This window comes from Phalacrocorax aristotelis, chromosome 5 (assembly GCF_949628215.1).
Source record: "Phalacrocorax aristotelis chromosome 5, bGulAri2.1, whole genome shotgun sequence".
Taxonomy (NCBI): Eukaryota; Metazoa; Chordata; class Aves; order Suliformes; family Phalacrocoracidae; genus Phalacrocorax; species Phalacrocorax aristotelis.
Window position 1 is genome coordinate 3,171,492 of NC_134280.1, and position 24,273 is coordinate 3,195,764.

The 24,273-nt window shown below is 39.7% G+C and overlaps 2 protein-coding genes across 10 annotated transcripts in view; one reads left to right on the forward strand and one right to left on the reverse strand.

The window, feature by feature from the left end:
• ORC4 (origin recognition complex subunit 4) overlaps positions 1-24,273 on the forward strand; it is a 446,994-nt gene that overhangs the window by 310,568 nt on the left and 112,153 nt on the right. The window lies entirely within an intron of this gene.
• Positions 1-24,273, reverse strand: part of MBD5 (methyl-CpG binding domain protein 5) — a 147,798-nt gene that overhangs the window by 33,166 nt on the left and 90,359 nt on the right. For 6 of the 9 annotated variants that reach the window (XM_075092768.1, XM_075092764.1, XM_075092771.1 and 3 more), the window contains 4 exons: positions 14,984-15,665; positions 10,106-10,208; positions 9,294-9,474; positions 3,869-6,007 (listed from right to left, as the gene is read on the reverse strand). In XM_075092768.1, the coding sequence (XP_074948869.1) occupies positions 3,869-6,007; positions 9,294-9,474; positions 10,106-10,208; positions 14,984-15,096 (2,536 nt within the window). In that variant the 5' untranslated portion in view covers positions 15,097-15,665. The remainder of the gene's footprint in view (positions 1-3,868; positions 6,008-9,293; positions 9,475-10,105; positions 10,209-14,983; positions 15,666-24,273) is intronic. The other 3 variants (XM_075092767.1, XM_075092766.1, XM_075092765.1) reach the window with 3 other exon arrangements.

The following is a 24,273-nucleotide window of genomic DNA, read 5'->3' on the forward strand; positions in this document are numbered from 1 at the left end:
AGTTTCTCAAGTTTCTGATGTTCTGATATCTGAAACAACTTATCATCTTTATTTCTATTCGCTATGGTTATTATATTAGTTCCCTTGACTTCCCTTATCAGCTGTATATAGCTGTTACTCCCAAGAATTTTTCACTTGGTTCCATCAATGCCGTCACTTATGCGTGTTGCATTCTTAGCAGGATTTGCACGTTGAATGTTCAACACACATATAGATTTTCTCCGCTGTGAACTTCTGGACTAACGGCACATTCTAACAGCAAGAAAAAAAAAAAATGAGCTAGACTCTACGATAAAACATATCACGCAGTGACATGGTCCCATTTTACAAAAAGAAGAGACAAATCCAAAGAGAGCCAAAGTGGCTTAACGAAGAAATCTTAAAGCTGCCAAACCTTCAGTTTATATTGGAAGTCTGAGGGCTTGATTAACGAGGAACACAGCGTCAAAGGTTAACAGAACTATTAACACCACTCATTAGAAAAAGTGAGTCTAGAACCTGGTCTCCTGGCAGAAAATGGACGGTTTTCCAAGGAATAGCCCTAAACAATCTATACAGATCTGCTGCTAGCTCTTCCTGCAAGACAGCTGTTACTGAACAGTGTTTGTAACCCAAATATTCGAGAACTGAGACTGAAATTGTTAATAAAAATTAATTGAGAGTAACTGGTTTTCAAGGGCTCAAACTTGGAAAACTGCAAAAGCTTTCTACTGCATACACAGAATTTTTTATTTTTGTATTTATTCATTTTTAATTCCATCACACTCATACTGATACTGAAAACTACCTGGAACCTAAAGATATTATCTGCGGAAGAAGAAAAGCTGGAATAATGGAACGTGGTCCATGTCATTAAAATATAATTAAAAGCTCAGGCAATAACCAGCTATCTAACTGTGTTGACTCTCAGTATTTTTTCTCTCAGGAACTATTTTCTGATTAGCAGCTATTCTGAATGCTGGCACAGAAACACAAAATAGACTCAGCAATTAAAATACTTAAAAAGAAAGAAAAAAAAAAAAAGAAAAAAGAGCCACAAACTCCAATACGAACACAAGAGTTTCCTGAAGACATCCTGCTCAGCTGAACTGCTCCTGAACGCGCTGTCACGCGGCATGTTTGGCACCTCTCAGCTCCAGACATCAAAACTATCAACTCTCTGTGCCTCTGTACACAATAACCCACAACGTACCTCTTATCAGTTTTGTCTCCATGGCTGAACGCAGGCTGGTAACTAACTTCCGTTTTTAAAAGTTATTATTCATGCAAAATACTCAACATTTCATGCTTTTTTCAAGGAAAGAACACTTCCATTCTCCTGCAAATACAACAAAACGTCCCCACCTGGATTTTCCCAGCTATGGATTAGATCTGCATCTCCCGCCTGAGCCCCACGCTGCGGTGATGACTCAGGCAGGAGGCTGGATAAGGGTTTATGCACCGTTTTAGAGCCTTGCCCCTGGGAATAACACTAAGATAACAGAATCTGAAATTTCATCTTAAAGACGAAAACCAGCTTCTAGCCATCAAGGATACTTAATAAAATGATTAAATGCAGGTTGTGTGTATTTTGCAAGCATCAAAACTACAGAAACAAACCCCTTCAGCAGTGAGGAACAGAATGTATTCAAATCTTTCTAGTCTTTGCCTACACAGAAATATCATTTATCATTTAGATAAGGAAAAAAGTGTCAGTTTAAAGCCCTATAATTATATCCCTATAATTCCATCCCTTATCTCCAGGGTATTAGAAATACCATTCTGCAGAAACACCACAGCAGAACAGAAGCTCCCAGGTGGGGTTATATACATATCACTGCTCCTCTATCGATGAGAATTGAATTGGCTGTTTCTGTCGAAACCTTTCTCTGTGGGGCTTTGGCACATGCACAGATTTGTTCTGTCGCTGCCATCCCACAGGAGTTTGATAGCTGATACTATTGTTGCTTCTCCCTCACATAAACTTTTGCCTTCTCAGGAAGAAATTCGGCTTGCCTGAAGACAAGGACTGGCAATGCAAGCAAAGGCTCTGATTAACTACCAGAGGAATGACGACAAGCTGTGCCATCAACCCGAAGGCAGCCTTCACGAGCGGTCCCAGCCACCCCCGCACCAAAGTGGGGCACGCTGTGGTGTATGGCTGGGTCAAAGCGATGGAGCGGGCACAAGAAGGTCCCCCATGGGGATGAACTTGGATTCTCGTTCTTAGAAGCCCTCTTTAATGGTCTTTAAGCAACATTTTATCGATAACTTTTATGTCACGTAAAATTTACGTTAATCTGTTCCAGTCTGACTTTTTTGCAGGAATCTTGAACCTTTTCCACCCTCACCCGACGTGGGGTGAGTTACTACTGCTCAGCTCCTTGATATTAACCGCTGGTGTAAAGGTTCTTATCTCACATAACATTCAGTCTTTTCTGTTCTCTGGAAGGCAAGTTAACATAGTCCAGTGCTGCAATAACCTCACAGCTTTCTTCAGCTGTGCGGACAGTGACCATTCAGAAGAACCCACACATACCACTGGTCCCCACTGAACTCACAGAGGCGGAAACCTAAAGAGTTCCTGCCAAAGGGATTTTGCAGTAAGCTTAGCGGGACAGGGAAGCAAGCTCCTAAGGCAAAACCAGACCTTTGTTCTGTTCAGAAGAGAGTACAAAGTCTCAGAAGAGACAGACTATATCAGGAAATACTCCTCTTTGTCAGCATGACAAGGCAAAACAGCCATGCAAGGATTAATAGCTGCTTGCTTGCGACACAAACCACCAATAGCTAAGGAACAAGAAAGGCCTTTTTTATCCAGGAATGGAGAGAAACCTTTAAAAGTCATCAGAAACTGTGACCAGCATAAAATTAGAAAATTATTTTTATATAATTCGGTTTGTATATAATTCTGTTCTGTATTTTAAAGAGCAAACAGCTCTCTTGAAGGAAGCTCAGGAATACATATTGGGTTCTTTCTTGGGTTAATGAGAGAGACCACTTGGATGCTTACAGTCACTTTCGTTTGACCTGATGTAGTTTAGCTATGATTGTATCAAACACACGCTTTGAAATTTAACCAAGCTGAAACAGTGAAATATCAGATGGAAGGTTTTCTTTCTGCTTCTTAAGAAATTAACATAGCACCACCTTTCAAAAATGCATACTTTGTTCAACCAGTAGCAGTTAAATGAAATAGAAATTTTTGAGCTGTCTCCCTTTTATCTTTAAACAGCACAGAGGTAGTAACAGGAGCATACCTGTTTCCTCTCCAAGTCTTCACTGATGAATAAACCAGGAAATCTCTCTACACTCTTCCAACTGAATATACAGTTTATTCAGCCATTTAATTACCAGGTTAGTAAAATTATCATGATAACGGCAAACACAGGGTTATCTTGTGAACTTCTGTCCTCCTAATATCTCTTCCAATCTCTGATAAGACCAACTCTTTAATGCAAGCAGTAAGGAACACATGTATAGCCTGGTCATACGCTGCCAGGCTAGCCATAGCATTCTAGGGCATGCTGCAAAAAACTCCCAATTTATTTGGGCAAGTGACAAAAGCTGAGGTCTGGGTATGTATAAAGTGCATGGATTTTATTTATGCAGAGCGTGCGGAAGTTAATAAATGCAATAACTGTCATAGGCAGGAGGCCAAGATGATTTTGTTCAGGAAAAGGGAGATATATTTTAGTCTACCGCTGGTTTTTTTTCCCTCATTTGTTTTATTTTTGAGTTTCCGGATATCAGCATGAAATAGGCAGACTTTTCATATCTGTAAACTCAAATTTAAAAAGTAGGTATGTAAAAGGAACCCATTAAAAAATAGTCATCATATATTTCCAAGCAGTCAAACATAGGGGTATCCTTTTAGAAGGAAACGTACCTGCTTCAGGACTTGTTTGATTACAGCTGCTAACAATGCTGTTTGGTATCACTGGAGTGGAGGATGCCTGGATTCTCGACTGAGATGGGTTCGGATGTAATGAATTTCCTAAAGCCATTCCTGACTGACTGAGCATCCCACAGCTCCCGCTAGCCTGCATCTGATTTATTAAACCTGCAAGATGGTTGGTTGTGCCCGGGCTAGTACCGTGGACAAAGTTAGTGTTTGTGTTCTGGCAGTGCACACCGTCCCCTCGCAAAGGTAAACTCTGTGCCAGTGAGTTCTGGAGACTGCCAGAGTTCACACCGGCGTCAGCAAAATGCATCTGGTTACCAGAGCAAGGTAAAGCAGTATTTGAGCTCCCACAACTGGTGGTACTATTGCTGCTCATGTGAGAGCTTTGACAACTCATGGACTGAAGTAGCTGGGACATAGAACTGATGGGAAAGGAGCTCTGGCTTTGCTTTCTGATCAAATCAGATCCGGCTTTGGAAACTCCAGAACTGTCCAACTGAGACTGTCTTAGCAAACTCAACACCGTGGTAGTCGGCTGCTTTCTTTTCCTCAGAGGATCTTTTTGCTGAGACATCAATTTATCTCTCAGTGCTGCTCGGCCACTTTGCCCTTCGGTTGTTGGTAGAAGCACATTGGCAGCAGGAGGGAACATGGTATTTAAAGTGCTATGTCCTTCGTTGTTGCCACCACTGGCAACAGGTCCAGAATTGCTACTGCTGTTATTGTTGTTACCAGCAAGTTTATTTTGATTTGCTAGCTGTGCTTTGGCTGCTGCTGAGAGTAAACTACTTGCTGGAAAAGAGGCAGCATTGTGCTGGTTCAAGATCTGATTTAAAGGCATTCCCAGCAAACCAGGCTGACTCTTCAAGGAACCACTTCCAGCCGATGCAGTAGAAAAAACTGCATTGTTTGGAGGATTCAATACATTACTCATTCCAGCAATCAATGGGTTAGGGATGTCCTTGTATTGATTAAGTCCATCATGCTTTGTGGAAGGGCTGGATGGCATAGATGGTCTCGGTGACCCTATCGTTGACCTTGGGGACCTGGGAGGAACTTTAATACCGCTACAGGATGACTGTGGTCCTACTGGAGGCAGCAGGAAATTTCCATGATCTGATGACGTGGAAGAAGAACGTGATCTTTGGGGAGAAGCCTCGATCCTTCCAATCCCGGATCCCATCATATGAACTGGGGATGTCACTGGTGAAGGAGAGAGGGAAGTTGAAGCAGAATGCTGAACTCTTTGAACATGACTTCCATGGTTCACATGACCGGGTTTTACAGTTGGCAAAGGAAGATTACTTGGCAAAGGGACGACAGCAGGAGGCATGCTTACATTCATCACGGGTACCTGAGAGTGGACGTTTGAATGGAAAGTAGTTGGGTTAATGATAACAGGATTCTGATTCACTGGTTTGCTAGGAATAGGGTCAAGTATGCCAAGTGGATCCTTTTCTGATGTTAATGGCTTTTTCTGAAGCGCACAAGAAGGCGGTGGAGGAGGCGGGGGTGGACCTTGGGGCGGTTTATGGTGAAACATTGCTCGCGGTATTTCCATACCAGATGAAAAATTACACATGGGTTTTTTCATTACTGGGCTTTTTGTGGTCAAAGTTGGGGAAAGAGGTATATTAGTCCTTCCAGCCATTGCACAGGATGACTGTATGGGAGAACCATGTAGCATTACTGATGGTGGAGATAGAGGTGTCCTGTTCATGTGAATAGGACTAGAGTTGGGTGCTCCATGAAAATTGGGGTTGTTCCTTGTGAAAACATCAGGGCTTCCAAGTGGGTCAGTCCTAGGAGAGATTGAGCCATCTCCATATATCTGTGATCCTGATGAAGCTGGACTGGGCATCCCACCATGACTGCCACGATACGGAGACTTCTGTCCAAGTTCATTGCTACCCAACCTCTGCCTAGGATAGACAGAATGAAGTTCTTGTTGCTGGCTTCCAGCCATTTCTTGCACATAAAGCCTACCCATGGCATTAGATGCCCCTATCATCAACTTGAAAGGAGTCTTACATTCTGGCATCACAGAATTTGTAATTCCTTCATGTGATTTATTCCTCATTGATCTTGGAGTTGCTGCTCGAGTGGGAACTACTGGAGTTGCACCTGGTATTAAAAACACAAGAGTTACTGTTTTACAATCTGATATCACACATCTCAGTGCAAAACTACTGTGTGTGAAAATACTCATAGAAGCTAGAAAGCCTTTTGGCTAAACTTTTGCCTCAACAGAAATAACACCTGAATCACCAAATAGTTGCTGGAATGGCGCACGCTACCCTACTACACAGAGCAGTTGTGCAGACCTTAACTCCATATCCCACGTAAAGACTGCATAAATAGGGGCAACTTCAACACTTGTGTTGCTCAGGTTTCAAGCACACTTGCTACAGACACAAATATATTTTAGCACCGTCCTTCTGAAACACCAATTCCTGAAAGGTTTTTTTTTCTTTCCCCCTTTGTCTTTTCCCTCTAACCATCATCTCCAGTGTCCTATTCCTGAACCTCCAGCATCACCACTTTGGCTACAGCTAGAAGGGCTGGCAGGAGGAGCAAAGCTGTCACTGTCCCAGGGAAAAGGAGCCTCTGGCACCATCTATTGAGTACAGGAGGAACAAAGCCCAACAAGGGTTTAGACTAATTTCTCCATGCCCTACAGAGAAAAGGGTGCTGCCCCAAACGCTGCCCCTGACGAGGATGAATGGGGAGCCGTGCCATACGACTTTGCCACAGATTTCTATTCAGCAAAGCACTTAACTGCAGAGATCTAAGACACCATGGCCGCGCAAGGCAAGATGCAGCTTCTCTGGCTGCTCTGCATCACTTGCTGGCACCAAGGGCACTGAGTTCCAGTCCTCTGAGTTAATCTGTTCCTGGGAACTGCTTTGCTAAAAAGGTGAGGACATTATATCACGTCCTGTGTTACTTTACTGAATTAAGGCTTTTCCTGCAGCTTCTGCAACAAGCTTTGCTTGGGGGTAAAGACGCTAAATTTAAGGGGATCTGCTTCATATGTTGGTTTCAGGATAAAGGCCCTGGGGATATTTGCATATGCACACATATGAACCCTTCTACAATGGAAAAATTTCCTGTAAACCCCAGTTTTGAGACTAGACTTTCCTACTACAAGAACAAAACCACTCTCCTTTTCTGCCCACTAATACCAGTTTGATTTAAACCCCCCCTTTTTTAAAGTGCTTTACTTTTACCATCACAAGCAGCTCCAAGTCTGGCGGACTTTCTGCGTTTTGCTGCTCTGGGAATTTGTAATCCAGCTTGCAGTGCAAGCTCAGTAAAGGCAAATGAACGCGTTTTTGGCATGCAGCCTCTGAATATGCAAACTTAAACTTGAGTAATGAGCTAAAGGTTCCATGTGCAGATGAACTCAGAGGTGCCTTTAAATTCTTCTACTCACAAGAACCCAATCCCATTCTTTCCTTCAGCCTGGCCGTAGGAGACAGACAGCACTGACATTGCTGCCTTCATTCTATTTGCTCAACCAGCCACATCATCACAAAACCAAACATATTACATTACCCAAAATACAACCAAAGTCTCACTTAGGGGACAAATCTCAAGACTGAACTGCAAAACGAAGTATGTACAAGAACCCTCACCTTGAACGCTGGACTTAAGGAAATGGTCAAATGTAAATGTGCATAAAGGAAAAGGCCATTTATTGGGAAATTTTCTTCTTCGCTTAGTGCACAAAATTCTGATCAGCAAAGAAGGCAAGACCACATAAATGCAACTTCTGTCTTTAACATTTAGCTGGTTTCACCTCCTTCATTTTGCTGATTTTTTGAAAACAGAGATGTAATTTAATTACTACTAATAAAGAACACAAAAAAATTTATATGGAATATGCACAGTAATTTGGGAAATTGCACTGTTCGTTTAAAAAAAAAGTACATTGTAAAAAACAAGTACATTGTAAAAAACAACCTAACCAAAGCTTTAAAATCATAAATAGCTATTTGAAAATGCAACAGCGCATCAGTACTATGAACAGCACCGGTCTCTTCGCATTGTCTACGCATCTGAAATGTATTATTTGTTTTTATACTCTTGAAATTTTCCACTTTGAAGTCAAGCTACAGAGCAGTTAGCGATTAGCCAGCTATTACTACAGCAATATAGGGGTGCAAAAGATCTCTCAGATTATCAAGGGTCATCTCCCAGAAGTTGCAGGCACCAGAGTATATAACCATAAACTTAGCGAGCTCTGTCTTAAAAGTAAGCTTCACTCCTTTGTCCTAATCATTTGGATTTGTAGGACTACCTCAGAAGCTTTTCTTGTAATCCGTAGAAAGTAGCTGATTTTCAGTCTAAGTTTCTATGCAACTGTTTCTGTAGCTGTTTCTTTCAGCGCTAACTTTGTCTTTTAGCTGAAGTAGCTTTATTTCCTGGTGCTGATTCTCCCGATGCCTTTATTGGCAGCCATCGGTACCTCCTTTGAGCCACCATTTTGCCAGGTTGAACATGCCAAACGCTTTTAGATGACTTTCATGAAAGAGGTTTCGCAGTTCACTAAAAGAAGATCCTCTGCTCTAGTTCAGCTTGAGCACCGCTAGCGAGAACAGGGGCGCCGGAAGGCAGTAAGCATACAATGGCATTTGTACTTCTCTCTCTGAGAGCCACATTGATCTGCCCCATACCGCCATCTGGTACTGCTCACAGGCATCTTTGATCAGCTACTACATCTAGGCCTTCTTTCTCAATAATTTACAGCTAATAGCTTTTTTCACTAGTCCCCAGGTGAATAACCTTACAATTAACAGGATTTGTTGCTACACCTTTTCTTTCACTCCAGGTCTCTCAATGATCTCCTACTTTCTCAACATGTTTTGATCTTCCCCTGTTTTGATAATACCTGTCAACTTTATCCATCAACAAATTACCTCATTTTTTGTTGATATGGATAATTAAAATGCTAATCCAGGTTGGTCCCCAAAAATAATCCTTGAGAAATTACAGTGGAGATCTTCTCTTGCTATATATTCTGCCTTGCAATACAATTTCCCATTTAGCCAAGTCCTTAGCCACATTCTAATCCCTTTATAATCACTTTATTCTGCTTCTCTAATTTCCCATGTGACAGAATATCAGACATATTACTACAGTTCCAAAAGATGAGAGCTAATGTATTTTCTTTGTCTAGAACAATCTGATATCTTTTTCAAGAAAATCATGCTCTTAGTTTCGGATGACCTGTTTTTTAGGCTCGGTTTCTGTCTACCTACATCTCTCTAATTACTACCTCCATTTTTAACTTCAATCTGTTTACTCTTACACTTGTAGACATTCAAGACTTTGGGGGCTGGTTCTATATAGGAATTACATATACTTGATATCAAGTAATTAAATGATTCTGCGTGATTTTACTTACTTGTTCCACCACCAGGACTGGTTAGAACTAGTGAAGGATGTGGTGCTTCCATGCTTTTATGAAGTGTAGCCACAGCAATAATTTTCCTTTTATGTATGCATAGTTTGGTGACATCTTCGTCCGCTTTAACATCTTCAGCAGTTCTCTGCTTCACAGTAGCTCCAGGATCAAAATTAAAGACCTGAGAGTAAAGATTCCAACATTTAAAATAATTACTATAGGCAGCAAACTCACCAAATATACCTAAACCAGACATTTACATAAAATTACACATGCCTCTGTTCTTTAGAGCTGACTGCTCCTACGCTGCCCAAGAGATAATCTTTACAGTATGTTTTGAAATTACAAATAGTGAACATATTTATAAATAGCAAGAGAACTTTAACACCCCTCAGTATAAAGGGTAGGGAGACAAAAAGGAAAAAGAATCATGTGGGTCTGAGATTACTCTATGATTAAGAAGAACAGTATGTTTGTGTATAGACAATAAAATTGTGAAGCTGATACTGAAGCTATCATGGTAGTCAGGGTCTCGTTCTGATTCTCACATATTAACACGACGCTGTCAATGGTAGGTTTCTGATTTAACAGGAAAATGTTAAAACACCATAAAACCCGAGTCAGATTTTTCCGTGAGGGGAAAAGGCAGAAGGGAGATCCATTCTGTGTTTTCTGGTAAATCTACGGGTATATACCACTTCTCTCATTTTGTATGTACAATCTGAACAGAGATTAAGTCATGGTACAGCATATTAGCTGACACAACTGATAAGGATTATAGCACAGAGATCAAAAATGATGCTTTTCTTTACCTTGGGAAGAACAAGAGGACATTCTAGGCCACACTTGCATGTTCCATCAGTCAGCAAGTAAGTCTTCACCTGCTCCAAGCAGGATAATAAAGACCCACTGGGACTGTAAAGGAACAGAAATGATGAATACAAGCTATTTGATAGGTCATGACTTCTATCTACCATTCTAACAGCTCACACAGACAGTGTTTAAAATAACACAGCTAAGACTACGTATTTTGTTTCATAGTACTTCTTGCTTTTAGTCAAGAACTGGAACGATACTTATCAAAAATAGACAAAGGAATTTTTTTAAGAGAAAGATTTATTACAGAAAAACAAACACCGCAAGTGCAGAGAAAAGAAATTAATGGAGACTATTGATATTTACTATTAATATTACAGTCCTGCCTGAAAGCCTTAGCTACTGCCTAACAACACTAAGATTACTTTTCTCCCTCCTCTCTCCTATAAAGTTTAACACAGGCAGAGCGCAGTCCCCACGGACCTCCTCCCCCTCCGCCACATCACTGCAGTTCCATGCAGGCATGACAGTCATCTAGTTTTTAGCACCAGGACCTAATTTAAAAAGAAAAAACACAAAAGTGTGTTTCAAGAAGCATGAAAAAACCCACATAGAGAAGGGGGAACAGTAACAGAACTGTTGTGGCTAGGTCTCTTAGTTGCATAAACAGTTTGGTTTCATTCAGCTAAAATTTCAACCCTCTCACTGAAAATGAGAAATATTACACCAAGAAACCAGTCCAGTGAGTTTCTGATAAACTGCACTCGGGTTTCTCTAACTCCCACCAGAAAATCATTATCTCCATATCCAAAAATAGGACACTGGAAATTCTGTTACGGCAAAATCACTAATTCATAAGATGAAAAAAGTTCTCATGTCACAAGCCTCTAACTTCCAGATTGCTCTTTATTACTTAGCCATCTAAACTGCTTGTCAGGGAAATAATACAATAATTTATGAGGACTGGCTAAAAGACTGGTTCTTAATGGCAGCTGTAAATAGCCCTTAATTTAACTAAAACAACTGAAGTGGAGTAGTTTGTAACACGAAAACAGCCAAGAGTCAAAATTCTAAACTATGACAAACTTTTGCACTTAAAACGCAATGAATAAACACCTAATTCTGCACAAGAACCAAGTCATATATAAAGTAACATCTGCAAGTGACATTTAAAGTTACGGTAACAGTTTAAATAAGTCATTTATTTGCCAGACTTGCCCTGAAATAATTATTTTAGGGAGAACTGCCCAGGTCAACTATGTGCAACAGTGACAGTTCTGAGGGTAAGAAAGATAAAAGAGCAATCTAAAAATAACAGTACAGGTACGAAGTGACAGGTCAGAGAGCCAAGCCTTCAGCCAAACATTCCCTGTCTTAAATTGAAATACTTGGGGAACAGCGGGAAATTACTCATTTCATTTATTTCTTTATGTATTTATTTAAATTTCAGCTACAGACTGGTTAAACCATGATGCTACCGTTACCACACTGTAACCCAGTGAGCATCACTCGCTCTCTGCTTCGGCTCCGCACCTCCAGCACTGGCCGTTCGCTTTGGACTTTCCTGACCTGTCCTGACGACGCGCACAGGAGCACCTGCTCGCCCCAGGCGAGACCAATACTTCCCACGGGAGACATTCAGATTGCCATTTGCTCTACACTATCCCACCTACGCGCAAAATCTCTGCGGACGCTTTCTGTGACGCTTAAAAAGCTTGCATTAAATGGCAACCCTGGGAATACGCTCTGGAGTCAGGATGCCATTTTATTTGCATTGGTAAAAAAGGCTTGCTGTGCAGCAAGAGTAAAGCTATACCATCAGAGCTCGTTTTTTCCCCTATTTCTACAATAAAGTAATCTTAAATAACCTTCCTTGGCAGGCTGTTTGTCTGGAAAATTTGGGCACACATATCCAGTGCAGGCACAAGGAGATACTGGAGCCTGGAAGCAACAGATCTGTAAGGCACATATTTACTGCACTGGTGATCAGTGGGTGTAAAGTAAGGTCTGGATAGTCACACTTACTAGGAGTGCACAGCTCAGCCCACTGAATCCGTGGCATGTGGGGTTCAGCAACCCTGCCGCACACACATGCATGGTTATTTGTCCGCAAGAGACGACAAAATTTAAAAAAGGCCCAATTTTTCTGTTTCTGCCCTGTTCCTGGGCAGACCTATGTAACTGCCAAGTATCTTCTGTGTGCACAGATTTCCTCACACTTCTACACTGCAAAGGATAATCCACAGCTTCCTTTGTAGGAAACTACTGGGTTTTTTTCAGCACTGAGGTCATCCAGAAGTTTTAGGCCTCCCAGCAAATCAAGAAAGAGCAAATTATAAAGTATATTAGGATCTGTTACTGACAGTTGTGAAATCTGTCCTGTTATTAAAGAGCTTTTCTCAGTTTATTCCACTGATGACTATTCACGAACAATTAGCTGAAGAAGAGATTTAGGTCCTATTTTAAGGCAGCGGCACTGTTTTACTAAGAAAAGCACTGAGACTCAGCTCACTGCTTTTAACAGGTAGTAAAACCTAGTTAGTTAATAGATTTAATCCAAAGCAACTGTTGACAGTTGATAGAAAAGTGTGTGTGCTTTATAAGGAAGCACAAATACGATGAGTCTTTATTTAGCTTGGATCATCTATTCTAGTTAAATCATGTCAGGGCTTAATATATACACTAATTTTCTCTTGGATAGCTTTTGAGTCAATATTGTTTGACCTTTCATTCCCTCAATAAATGCTGTGCCTATTTGCAGGGTGGTTGTTCCTTTGAAAGAGCAGTGCAGCACTGGAGCAGGTTACCCAGGGAGGTTGTGGAAAGTCAGTCCTTGAAGATGCTGCTGGCGAAACCACGGGCTGACCTGAGCGAGTGCTGCGGACACGCCACGTCAAGAGGAGGCTGAACTATTTGACTTCCCTCCTTTCCAACCAACATGTCCTACCCTGTGCCTTTCACCAAAGAAGAATGTGAGAGCCGTGGGCTATACCAAGTGCGTTGTCTAGTCTTCCCTTTCATCGGGATGGCTTAGAGAAGGCAATCAGAAAATTAACCATGGGATTAGAGAGAAGAAAAAAAAATACACGGGCAAAACTTGGGAAGAGGGCAGAAATAATACAAGCCTCCCCAGGCTGAAAAAGGCAGCTGGTAAGCTTGATTAATAGGGTCAACTAGAATAAAAACAGTGTTTTGTGTAAGGCAATTCAGGACAGAACTACTAAGAAAGTCCCCCTGAACAAAGAGGACATATATAAAAAGAAGACAGAAAAGCAAATAACTGTCAGAATTATACCAACATTTACTAGTTTATAAACATGAAAGACACATGCTTGAAGAAGCAGCACAAGCTTCGCAGCCTGCTTCTTACAGCCCTACAAAATGAAGTTCAAAGGCAGGTAAAGTCATCAGGTATATAGAAATACCAAAGCATAATATGTTCTGACGCCTGGATAGAGAGATGACAGGGAAAAAAACCCCACGCAACCGGCAACTTTTTCTTTCTCATTGATTTTTAACTAAGGCAGAGGCCCAGTAAATTATAGCTGTAATGAGAAATACAAGGGAAAGGCGATTTATCTTTGACACGCGTATCACTGACATGGATTTTGTTTGATTCTGCTAATTGGGAATACAAACAAGAAATCCTGGAATACATTTGATCTTTTATGGTAGTTTAGTGTAAAATTGGAGTATGCTTTGACTCATGAAAGACTTTTGTATTGGTGATACATAAAATGTTGTGAAGAAGTGGTTATTTTAATCACAGAGCAGTGGAAGGAGATTAAGCAAGTAACAGACTGATAATAATTTAGATTTCTGTGATGTGCACCTGATGCACCCATGTTTTGTTAAAGCTAACTTTGATCTTCTTTCCAATAGCATTTAATTTGTAGTCTGTATGAACACATTCATTTAATAGCAATTTCAATACATTTCTTTGTGACCGTTCCAGGGTGAAGGAAAAGAATCCAATAAGCTAACCAAATAAACAAATGAAATACCTAAAACTTTGGATTTAGGCTTGTGTTTTACCTACATGAGAAATGTGAGAAGTCCGTAGAAGTAAATCTTGCTGGAGAATGTCAGTGATACTAAACACAGAACCTTCACAGGGCATATAAAACCTGATGTTTTCTGCAGCTACTAAGTAGTTACACCATTTAAATTTCCTTTCAAAAGAGAGTAAGTAAAACACAAACGTGTAATGGAGATCTGGAACACAAATCCAGAAAAGACTTTGGGAAGAAGAGCTACAGAGTGTCAGGATAAAGTTGCATGGCACAGCATGAACTGACCTGAAGGCTTGTTGCTGACAGAATAAGCGAGTCCCACTCTACCTTACCTGCCATGAACTGTTTGCGTCCCCAAGCACCACTTCGAACTTGAGCAGCAAAGGCTCTTATAAAAAGCCCATGCTGGTGCCTACGCACCTGGGAGCAGGCAAAAGACAGCAGAGATTTCTCATCATCTCAGGTGTGGCATATAACTAAACCTCTGGATAGTTTCATTGTAAAAGGTTTGAATAATAAAGATATTAAGTAAGGTTAAATCTGCTACTGCTCAGCTTGAAAATCCATATGACAATAAGTAGTAATAAAGAACTATTCATGCCTAAAGCAAAATGTATAGTAAGGATTATCAAATTTTCAAGACCAAGCAATATTAGATTTGAGAGTACGTTAAGGGCATGCAAACGGCACCACTGCCATAAGCGGACTCCATTAATATCAGCAGAAAAAGCCATCTCGCGCTCCCACAAGAACGAGCCCTTGAATTTCTGAGTACAAAAGATTAGCTGAGTCACTAATTTACCCCACGTTCTGGCAGAACTACCACGAAACAAAAGCGGTAACCCTCTCAGACAACCGTACCTGATATAGAGCACTCCGCTTTGGTCCACCCGTCGCTGCCAACCAACGGGAACTTGCACTGCTGGTGGCCCTCCATCCGTGTCCCCTCCGTCACACTCCTTTCCACCATTCATTTTTCTGTTTCTGTTTATGAGTCTTCAAAGATATCAACAGTAAGATGATATCCTTTTACTACATGTCATCGTGGCCTCCCAAAGAAGGCCACGCAGTACACTTTTCCCCAAATTGTACAAAGTGCATTGGGAGGCTCCAGCTCAGTTTGAAACCAAGTCCTTAAAAGTGGCCATTTTTGTTAATGAGTCAGTTTCCCATTATAAGCCACATTAAATATGCAAAGTTTAACTCCTTATATATTCATAAGGATGAACTATATAGATAAAAATTAGTGCTTCCAACTTGGGAAAACCGTAATTCACCAATCCTTTGTTACCTGTCAGAAAGGAGAAGGGGGTAAAGGAGAATTTCTAGTTCAACAGCATGGCTCCAAGCTTGATGACTGTCTAAGATAACTTGTATTTTGTGAAAGCTCGTCTCATTTTTATAAATATGAGTCAGATCTAATACCTCCAGGTATTATACCCTTTATATGCCACATTCTTTTTGTTTTCTTTTTATCTTCCGTTTGTTATCCAAGTTGTCTTCTTGAGATTCTTTCATGACTCCCTGGCTCCAATAAAACAGCCTGAAAAATACAGATACAGAGAACACATGAGCCATCTTCTAAAGTCTTTCAGCCCAGTTCAGTAACACATGAAGATGTATACAGCTGCATCCATTTAAAGAGCTTAGAATCAAAATTTTAATATCAATGGAACCATCAGAATAAGGCTTAGGGTAAACATAATCCTGCTCGCATATTCTATTTATATGTGGATGCAACGGAGCTCCGTCTTAAAAGCTAAGAGAGTGCAACTGTGATTAAAGAGTTAATGTACAGTTTGGGTGAATTAAGGGATGTATCTTTTAACTGAATAGTTTCACATATGCTTCTATTCAGAATTATCAACAGATGACTAATTAATGCCCTTTAAAAATTGTTGATAAAACTGAACAAATTTAATGTGAAGGAAGCTGCTTCTAGGGTTGATAATAACCATAAAAATGGAAACCCCTGCATTTAGACGAAATTAAAATAATCATTTCTTACAGGAAAATTGTATAATAAAAAGGGAAAAGCCAGCATCAATGCACTGATCTCAGAATACCTATGAAACAATTTGAATATCGTAAGTAATAATTTCCCCCAGATGATTATACTGTATGAGCAAATCTTCATGAAAGAAGTTCAGAATAGCTGTGTTATTCCCCCAAAAGAGTTTTTTAAGTCGGCCAGGTAAGACTTAACTCTTAAGATTGGACATTTTATTAAGGTGAGACAAACATGGAACACGCGATTAAAATAGTAAATAAGTTAGAGATGACAACAATCCTAGAACTCAAATGTAAGATGGCAGTGATTGCTATTGTTGTAATGATGCTAACAGGTTTTTTGTGGAATTGCATGTCATTCCTGCCTTATTCCTAACACTAATGTTATGCTAACATTTTAAAACTTAGTAAATGTTACTATAGGCCTGACTCATTTTAATTAGAGAAGGTTTTTTGAGATAGAAATGGAACAGAAAGACTTAGGATCCTACAACATTTCTGCAACAACAGTACCAACAACACATTACATCTGTATTTAACAGTAACAACAGCTCCTTCCTTCAAGACCACTAAAGGAAGGTTACAGAGGCGTAAATACAGTCCTCGAAAATATTCCCTTAAGTACACTTATGCAGTACATTTTCTTTAGATGCGCTACTTTTAAATGTAAAGTTCAAAATGCTTCATAAAGAAAAAAATAGCCACGGTATTTACACGAAGGATGTGGCCTAGAAAGGAGCCAGCTGGACATACCCCCTTGACTATGGTGCTGAAATTCAAAGGATAGAATGCGATTTTCAGAATAAAGAGTGCGATTTCCTGCAGGGTGAAGCCTTCTAGAAGAGCCTGGCACAGTTTTGCAGGGATCTGTTTCAACTTTCCTGTACTCTGGAGCACTCCAATAGGATGCAATCCTTGGCCAGCCAAAACTGGGAAAGGGATGAGGAGACTATGATGAGATCCTGCTCACTGACAGCGGAGGGGTGACCGGCTACCAGCTAGCGAAGGTCAGAGTGAATGTCACATGAAACACCTTGCCGTCTCTCATATGAAAACAATCTATCCTTTAATCTCTAAATCTGGTACACAGAAATAGGATTTGGAGAGCACTTGGCGACAGTTCAAGACTCTCTCAGGTTTTCAGTTGAGAAGTTTTGGTGTTTGACTGGGTTTTATCCTAATTAAGAATGTGGCAGATGATGGTTCATCAAAACCAAGGCAAAATTTGCCTTCAGGTTTCAGCGTTATTTATTGCTGAATGTTGCACTGGCATTTTTATTACAGGTCCCATGTAAGGCTAAAACAGGTAAATAATTCCCCTATTATTTTTAATGAGAATTAACTTTCTGTAACACAGTAAGTTCAGGATCAGAGAAAGACATATTTAAAATACTGGAAGCGCACAGCACAGAGAAGGTTGCTCATCTCTTCGCCCGGTCTTGCTGTGGCCCGTGTTGCTATTTAGGGCAATTGCACTGGATCCATTACGAGAAAATAATAGCCATCAATTTCTTTTTTGCACAAGCAGCAAGAGCCACTTTGAAGTAACCTTATATTTCTACTGGTTCTGCAATGCTCTGCCTCAGCTAACATCCCATTCCATCACCACCATAATACTCATCATCGTCTAATCAGATAAACCATTTTTCTGTACTGCACATGGCTTGAAAGAGTACTAGAAGAGGCAAAAGAATTCACTTAACTGCTTCATCTGTGGAAAACATTTTAATTTTTACTCAGTTCGTTGAATTGGAATAAAATGGCTGCTTCAGTCAAAGTTTATTGTTTGTATGGCTTTTTCCTGAGAAGTACTAGAGACTAAAGAATTGTAAACACACACAAGGATTTGAGTGATGTAAAAAATAAAAATGAATCGCAGCACAGGTATGACGATCCATTTTCCATTCTACCCCAAGGACAAAAATACTTCAGCCACCACACTCACCCTACGCAGAAAACAGCGAACAATGCTGTTCACATCGTCAAAGTTTGACCTTTTGTCCTGTAATTTACTGTGCTCATATGCAAGTTGGGGTCTGTGAGGACACGCCGATGTGCCTGTGTGCAATGAATTACCGAAACGGGGGTTAAGGCTCCCCGGAAGCTGCTTAGCACACGGCTAATCAGTGTGTAACTAGCCATGTTTTATGTGTTTAAAGGAAAACTCTTGTGGAACTGAGATATTTTTTTTTTTCACTAAACACTAGCCCAGTTCTGTGCAGCTTTCCAGAAAATGCAGGCAATAAAATAGCCGGTACGTACTGTAACCACTGCACATTTCTGTCGGGCATGAATGGTAAAATAAGAGCTTGCTATCAATGTTTTGGTACAGAAAACCTTCACTAAACTGCATGTGAGAGTTGATAAGTCTTATTTTATTTAACTGCATAACACCATAGAAAAGTTAAGCGTAGTACAGGTCTCTTGGAGAGACTTAAACCTCTCAAATCTGGCTCAACAAAGGACACCCATCGCATTTTCCCAATAACCGGTTATCAGCCAAACAAAGAAAACGGAGCTAAGGAAGACAGCAGAGAAAAAAAAGAAGATGAGAGTCACTTAAACCAGGCTGCGTCTGGCTCTTTTTCACTCTACTGCTGGCACAGGCTGGTTTTATAACACATTTTATACAATAAAGCAGCCTAGATGGGAAGCTGCAAGTTTAAAGGGAGAATGGACGGGATGGTGGCACCGCTCTGTCATGTTTGGCAACTGTTCTGTGATTGAAAAAAGACATTTAAATCCCAATAGGGACCAGCCTGACCACGAATGCTCCGACACAGAGCACCCAGTTGACTACTCAAACCTTTTCATTTCTTACCAGCCCAGAATCTTCCAACTCACTGGCAGAAAAATCCCGCCCCTTTTGATGTACCATTTTCCCCGTCTCCATCAAAGTATTCGAACTGAAGTACTTGGGATTGGGTAAGAAAGTATTTGGATTTTGGACCAAATCCAAAGTATTTTGGACACTGGATTCTATCCAAAGGCCTGATTTTCATCAACCCATGTAATAAATACCTCTTCTCTGTAATCTCGTAACAACTCCAGACAACTCATGTTATCTCACCACGAGTAACACAACTTTCCACATCTAAATCAATTACTTCTTTCTTCTGTGCGCCAAGACATGCTGTTTAGATTTGTTTTGCAGTCCAGTTTCATTACAATATGCTTAAAAATATTTCATTGGAGAACTATGCAAAACTACACTGAATTGCTTCCCCCCTTTAGCCCCCCTCAAACCCCTCCCCCCATGGAAAATCTCTCCTGAATTTTCATATGCTGAAAATATGCTTTCAATTTTTAATGCAACTGTCTCACTTCTTGACATGTTGCGTTTTAAGAAGCCTCTCTGCACACTCAGCTGTTAATGTTTACTTTAACAATTTTTTTAGTCAAGTAGTGAAATAGAAAATTTGGTACAAAGTAAGGAGAAGCTTTAAGGAGATACTAATAGCCTGGCCTCAGATCTATTACATATGATATGAATACCAGGATAACATTTCTTTTATTAGTAAGTGGACATAAAGCCAGTTAAGACAAATTTTGACAGTCTAATATTGCAAAGATGCTCCACTACTTTTTTCTTACATAAATTTTCAAGCATGCCTAAAAATTCCATGTATCTCCGAGAAAGGCTGCTTAGAGGTCTGTGGTCAGAGGCTGCCTCTCTGATGCACAAAATCCGGTGCTAACTTACAGAATGGCCAGATTTTTGGTATAAAGTTATGCAAATGCTTAGAACGTACATGAAACACTGCTTATAGATACAAGTTGCAGCCTCACTTCCCAGCCTTTCCTTTCTATCGCAGAAAAACCTACCAAATACACTGAGAAACAGAAATACCCTCAAATCACAATCTTGGGGGTTTTAGAGCTGACAGGAGCTTTAGCTTCTTAAAAAGCATTACTTTCAAGCCATGCAGAGTTAAAATGAGGTTTTGTTTAGTTATTGCTTGCACATTATTAATCTTTCAAAGCAATTACTTAGGATTCTCCTGTATCACCTAATTAGATACAAGTGTTGCATTACTTTTTGGGAATGCTTTTCCATTTTGAAAAGAAGCATTCTCTTGACTAATCAGATTGGTAACGAATACTTTATGAAGCCCTATTTTTAGTCGAGTGAGTCAACAAACAAACATGTCTGAAGTCTAAAGGAAGCCTTTCTTCCTTCAACCTTATCTCATTGTATTGGTATCCAGGTATACATGTTATACCCTGGCCTTCGGGTTGAGAAAGATACCTTTATCTTACTCATAAATACAGAGTATTAATACATTGCAACAACCAGAAAATTGATCTGCACTGAATGAATTAATTAAAATGTAGATTTTAAATCGCCCTGGTGTCGAACCAGTTTATACTAGTCCAACTACCTTTGGTATTAAATGATTTTGAACTGTATAAAGGACAGTTTTATTATATGCTGTAACAAGGCTTATGTATTCCTAGTTTATACAAGTTTCGATGCTGTAGAACCTTTTAGGATTGGAGGACCCCAGTTTAACCACTCTATTAAATGATAGCTATTTGGATGAATTAACTCATAAACAGCCAACATTTCAAAAGTCCAGGCCCCTGTACCTCTCTCTACAACCACAGCCAGTGACCTTTACCAGTAGCCCACTGGACGTGCCCCAGCTCAGCCAGCCTTGCTTACCTGCATGTGGATGGACACAACCCTGTATCATTTGGTTTCCTATGCTGCCAGACTACATGATCAAAGCAGTCACTTCAGACCTCCGACTTAGGACTCTACACTAATAAAACAATAAGGAAAAGATTCTCATGGAGAAAGACTGAATATGTTCACGGATTCTAGCTGATCACTAAGAGCATGCAATATGAATCTCATCTCTTGGAGCATTTTGGACCTGCATGCCAAAAGCTGTAACCTTACATCCGACATCCTTCCTGCAGGTAAAAAGCAGAGTTTATTGAGCTCCTCAATTCAGGAGATTTAACTGTGTTGTTACAGTTGTCCAAGGCAATGGCTGAACTGGGAAGGAACGTGACCCTTTTAGCATCCTTTATTTAGTGTACGTATGGTGCCCGAACCTGAAACTTTCTCGGAGTACGACTGCCTTTTAACACCTCTATCTGTGTCACTCCCACAGCTGGGAGCAATTGAGGTTCACACTTCCAGTGAAAGGATGGAGGAAGTACCTCCTCTGTGTACACACGTGCACGTGTGCACACACACAGCACCTCTGAAAGGGTCTGGACAAAAAGCAAAGCTGAGCTACATGACAATCAAAGATGGCAGGAGACAAAGGATTTTCTTTTTAAACCTCAGCTCTGTCTACTCAGTCAGAATTTAATAAATACAATGGTCACCCAGTAAGAGTCCCTACACGAATACAACAGAGTCATCATGCTCTTTCAGGCCTTCCACCACATTAATTTTTTCTTTACAAGGGAAATAGGTCAAAACTGTGTGCGTGTGAGATAGGGCTACTTTACTGTCAAAATAATGTAAGCCCTCAGATTTTTAAAAAATTAAGACTAATATTTGGTATGCAATTTCAATCAACCAAGTTATTCTGTAGATAAGAATCATGTCACCATTACCAAAACCTTTCTTGGGGAATATTATGAAACAGAATATTACTAACCTATATGTTAATAAGAAGTGAAGAAGTGTTATTACATCCACTTTGTCACTTCAGGGGAACTCGTATAAGGAAGTGAGGAACTTGTGTAATATACGATGCCCATCTTCAGCAACCTACAAATCTAGGAAAGGCAAACCTGGACTTGGATGCTTTCTCTCGTTTTTAATGGCCAAAAGCCACCCATACATTTACTTTTCAATGCTCTTGTTTCAATCTGCAGGCATAAAGCTAAAACAATCTTGTACAAACTGGTTATTTTTTTTATTTTCTGAAAGAAGAAAGCATGTCAAAGTATTACACAGCAGAGATTTGCATAGTGAGGTTCCTAGCTGAGGATTTAAAGGACTAAGCTTTCTATAATATAAAGAAAAAATATACTTGAACTCTTTACTGTGTAGCTTTCCTACATTTCGTTTTCTTTTTTCTTCACCATGCAGTGGTGATACGTCATCGGTTCTGCAACTGGGAAGGCCGCTTTTTCTGGGCTTTCTTTGAATAAGAATTCCTGTCTCCACCAAAACTTGCTATAAGAAATCCACAATTCTTAAAGTATTTTGATTCTGTTTATGTAATGCTTTTCCAGAATTTAGTATTTTGGAAGGAGCAGGAGTAGATTTTAATTCTTTGTGGCTTCAGGTGTCTTTTATGGTTATAATATTGAAGCTTTTGTACACCAGCTGAGATTCTGTTAGCTCTGTAACAAACTACCAAGCTCTAGAAGAGTCTATCAGGGCAAGTTACCATGACTCCATGTCAAGAAAAAAAGAGATGACTGTAAAATGTGGGAGGAAAATAAAGCAATCTGCACCTACAGGAGAGAGAATTCAGACCTTCCAGCACCAACTGCCACAACAGAAGAGGATATTAAAACAGGAAAAGCTGCTTTGTCACAGCAGGTTCGCTCTTGCTAACCTAACACACAGATTTATTAGAAAATGACCGCTGCAGACATTCACATTTGTCAGAAAAAAGTGACAAGGCACTTAAAATTAACAGAAACTTAAAACTCTAGCAGCAACATACTGGTTATTAGGAAATGATTTAGCTAGAAATATTTTAAAACTTCAGACCGAAGTAAAAATTACTTCAAAAGGAGATCCAAGCACATGAATAAACAAATAACAAACTACTCTCAATTCTCATGTTTCAGGCTTCCAAAAATCTGAAATTATTAAATATATTTTTGTAACAGCTTTATAATGAAGACTATATGAATTTCAGGAACATCTGATATAGAATGTTCTTAAGGTATCTAATAAACATGGAAAATAAATAGGTAATAACTATTCGTAAGTGTTCTGTTCTAGTTGACAGCTTTGCTGTACATTACCTACTTACTGGTTACTAGGGAAATATAAATTTGAGAAAACAAAAAAGTTAATTTTAAACGAAAAGAATATTTAAATATGACTGTCTCAAAACCTGAACATGAAAACTCAATTAGATTTTAGATACTCAGTTAAGAAAAGGAAAAAAACAGATTGCTGGAAATATGGTGAAAGGCCCCGAGCTGCTGGCATAACAATTGTCGGATTAGCCCCACATCTCCATTAACTGTGCACTGCGATATCAAAAATTAAGCAATGGATGGTAAAAATGAAAATCATACTCTTAAATGCATACTATCTTAAATCATACTATCTTAAATGCAGAGGCCTCAATAAACTATATACACCTCCTTTGTATTAGACACCTGGAGTTCAGGGCACAGCAATATTTAAATCATCTGAATAATTCAGATTCAGTTTCTGTGGAAGAATGTCAGAAACATAGTAGGGTTGCAAATTAAACCTGTAAATTATGCTTTTGTGCCAAAGTAAGAAGTCACATGACTCTACTATTTTTAGACACAGGGAATTTTTCTCCAAGTGCTATTTTTTAAATTGTTTACTGAATGATGTATCTCTACTCAGCAATTTCCTTCATGAAAATACTCTTAAGATATTAAAAAAAACCCCTACCATCAAAATCAGCTATTCAGACACCTTAACGCAAACTCTACAGCCTTATCTGGCACAAATGTAATACTGCTCGAGAGCTTGGGCTGCCTCTTGAAATCCGGTATGCTACAAACCTGTGCAATATGACAGATGACTCTCTAGCACTAGTAGATTATTACTCACTGTCTTTCAGTGATACACTAATTGAATGTGTAAGTATTTGGAGAGTTCATCCCTGCTGTTTTATTTAAGCGACAGACAGTTCTCTGTTTTCTAGAGCAGGACTCAGAATTTCAAGGATTATTTTTTTTAAAAAAGGTAATAATTTAAAATGCTTTTATTCCATGAAAATTATGACAACTATTTCTTTCTTGATATACAAGAGGTCCATTAATTGTAAGTTTAACAATTTTTAAATGAACCTCTATGAAAATCTGTATACGTGGCCCTTCCTTCTAGTGCTTCTTTTTCTACTTACACTGGTCCGAGTCAGCTGTTTTATGAATATGCCATTCGATTTAAAAATAACCTTCCTCCCCTTCCTATTAAGACTTCACTTTTGGTTTTTTAAGATACATGA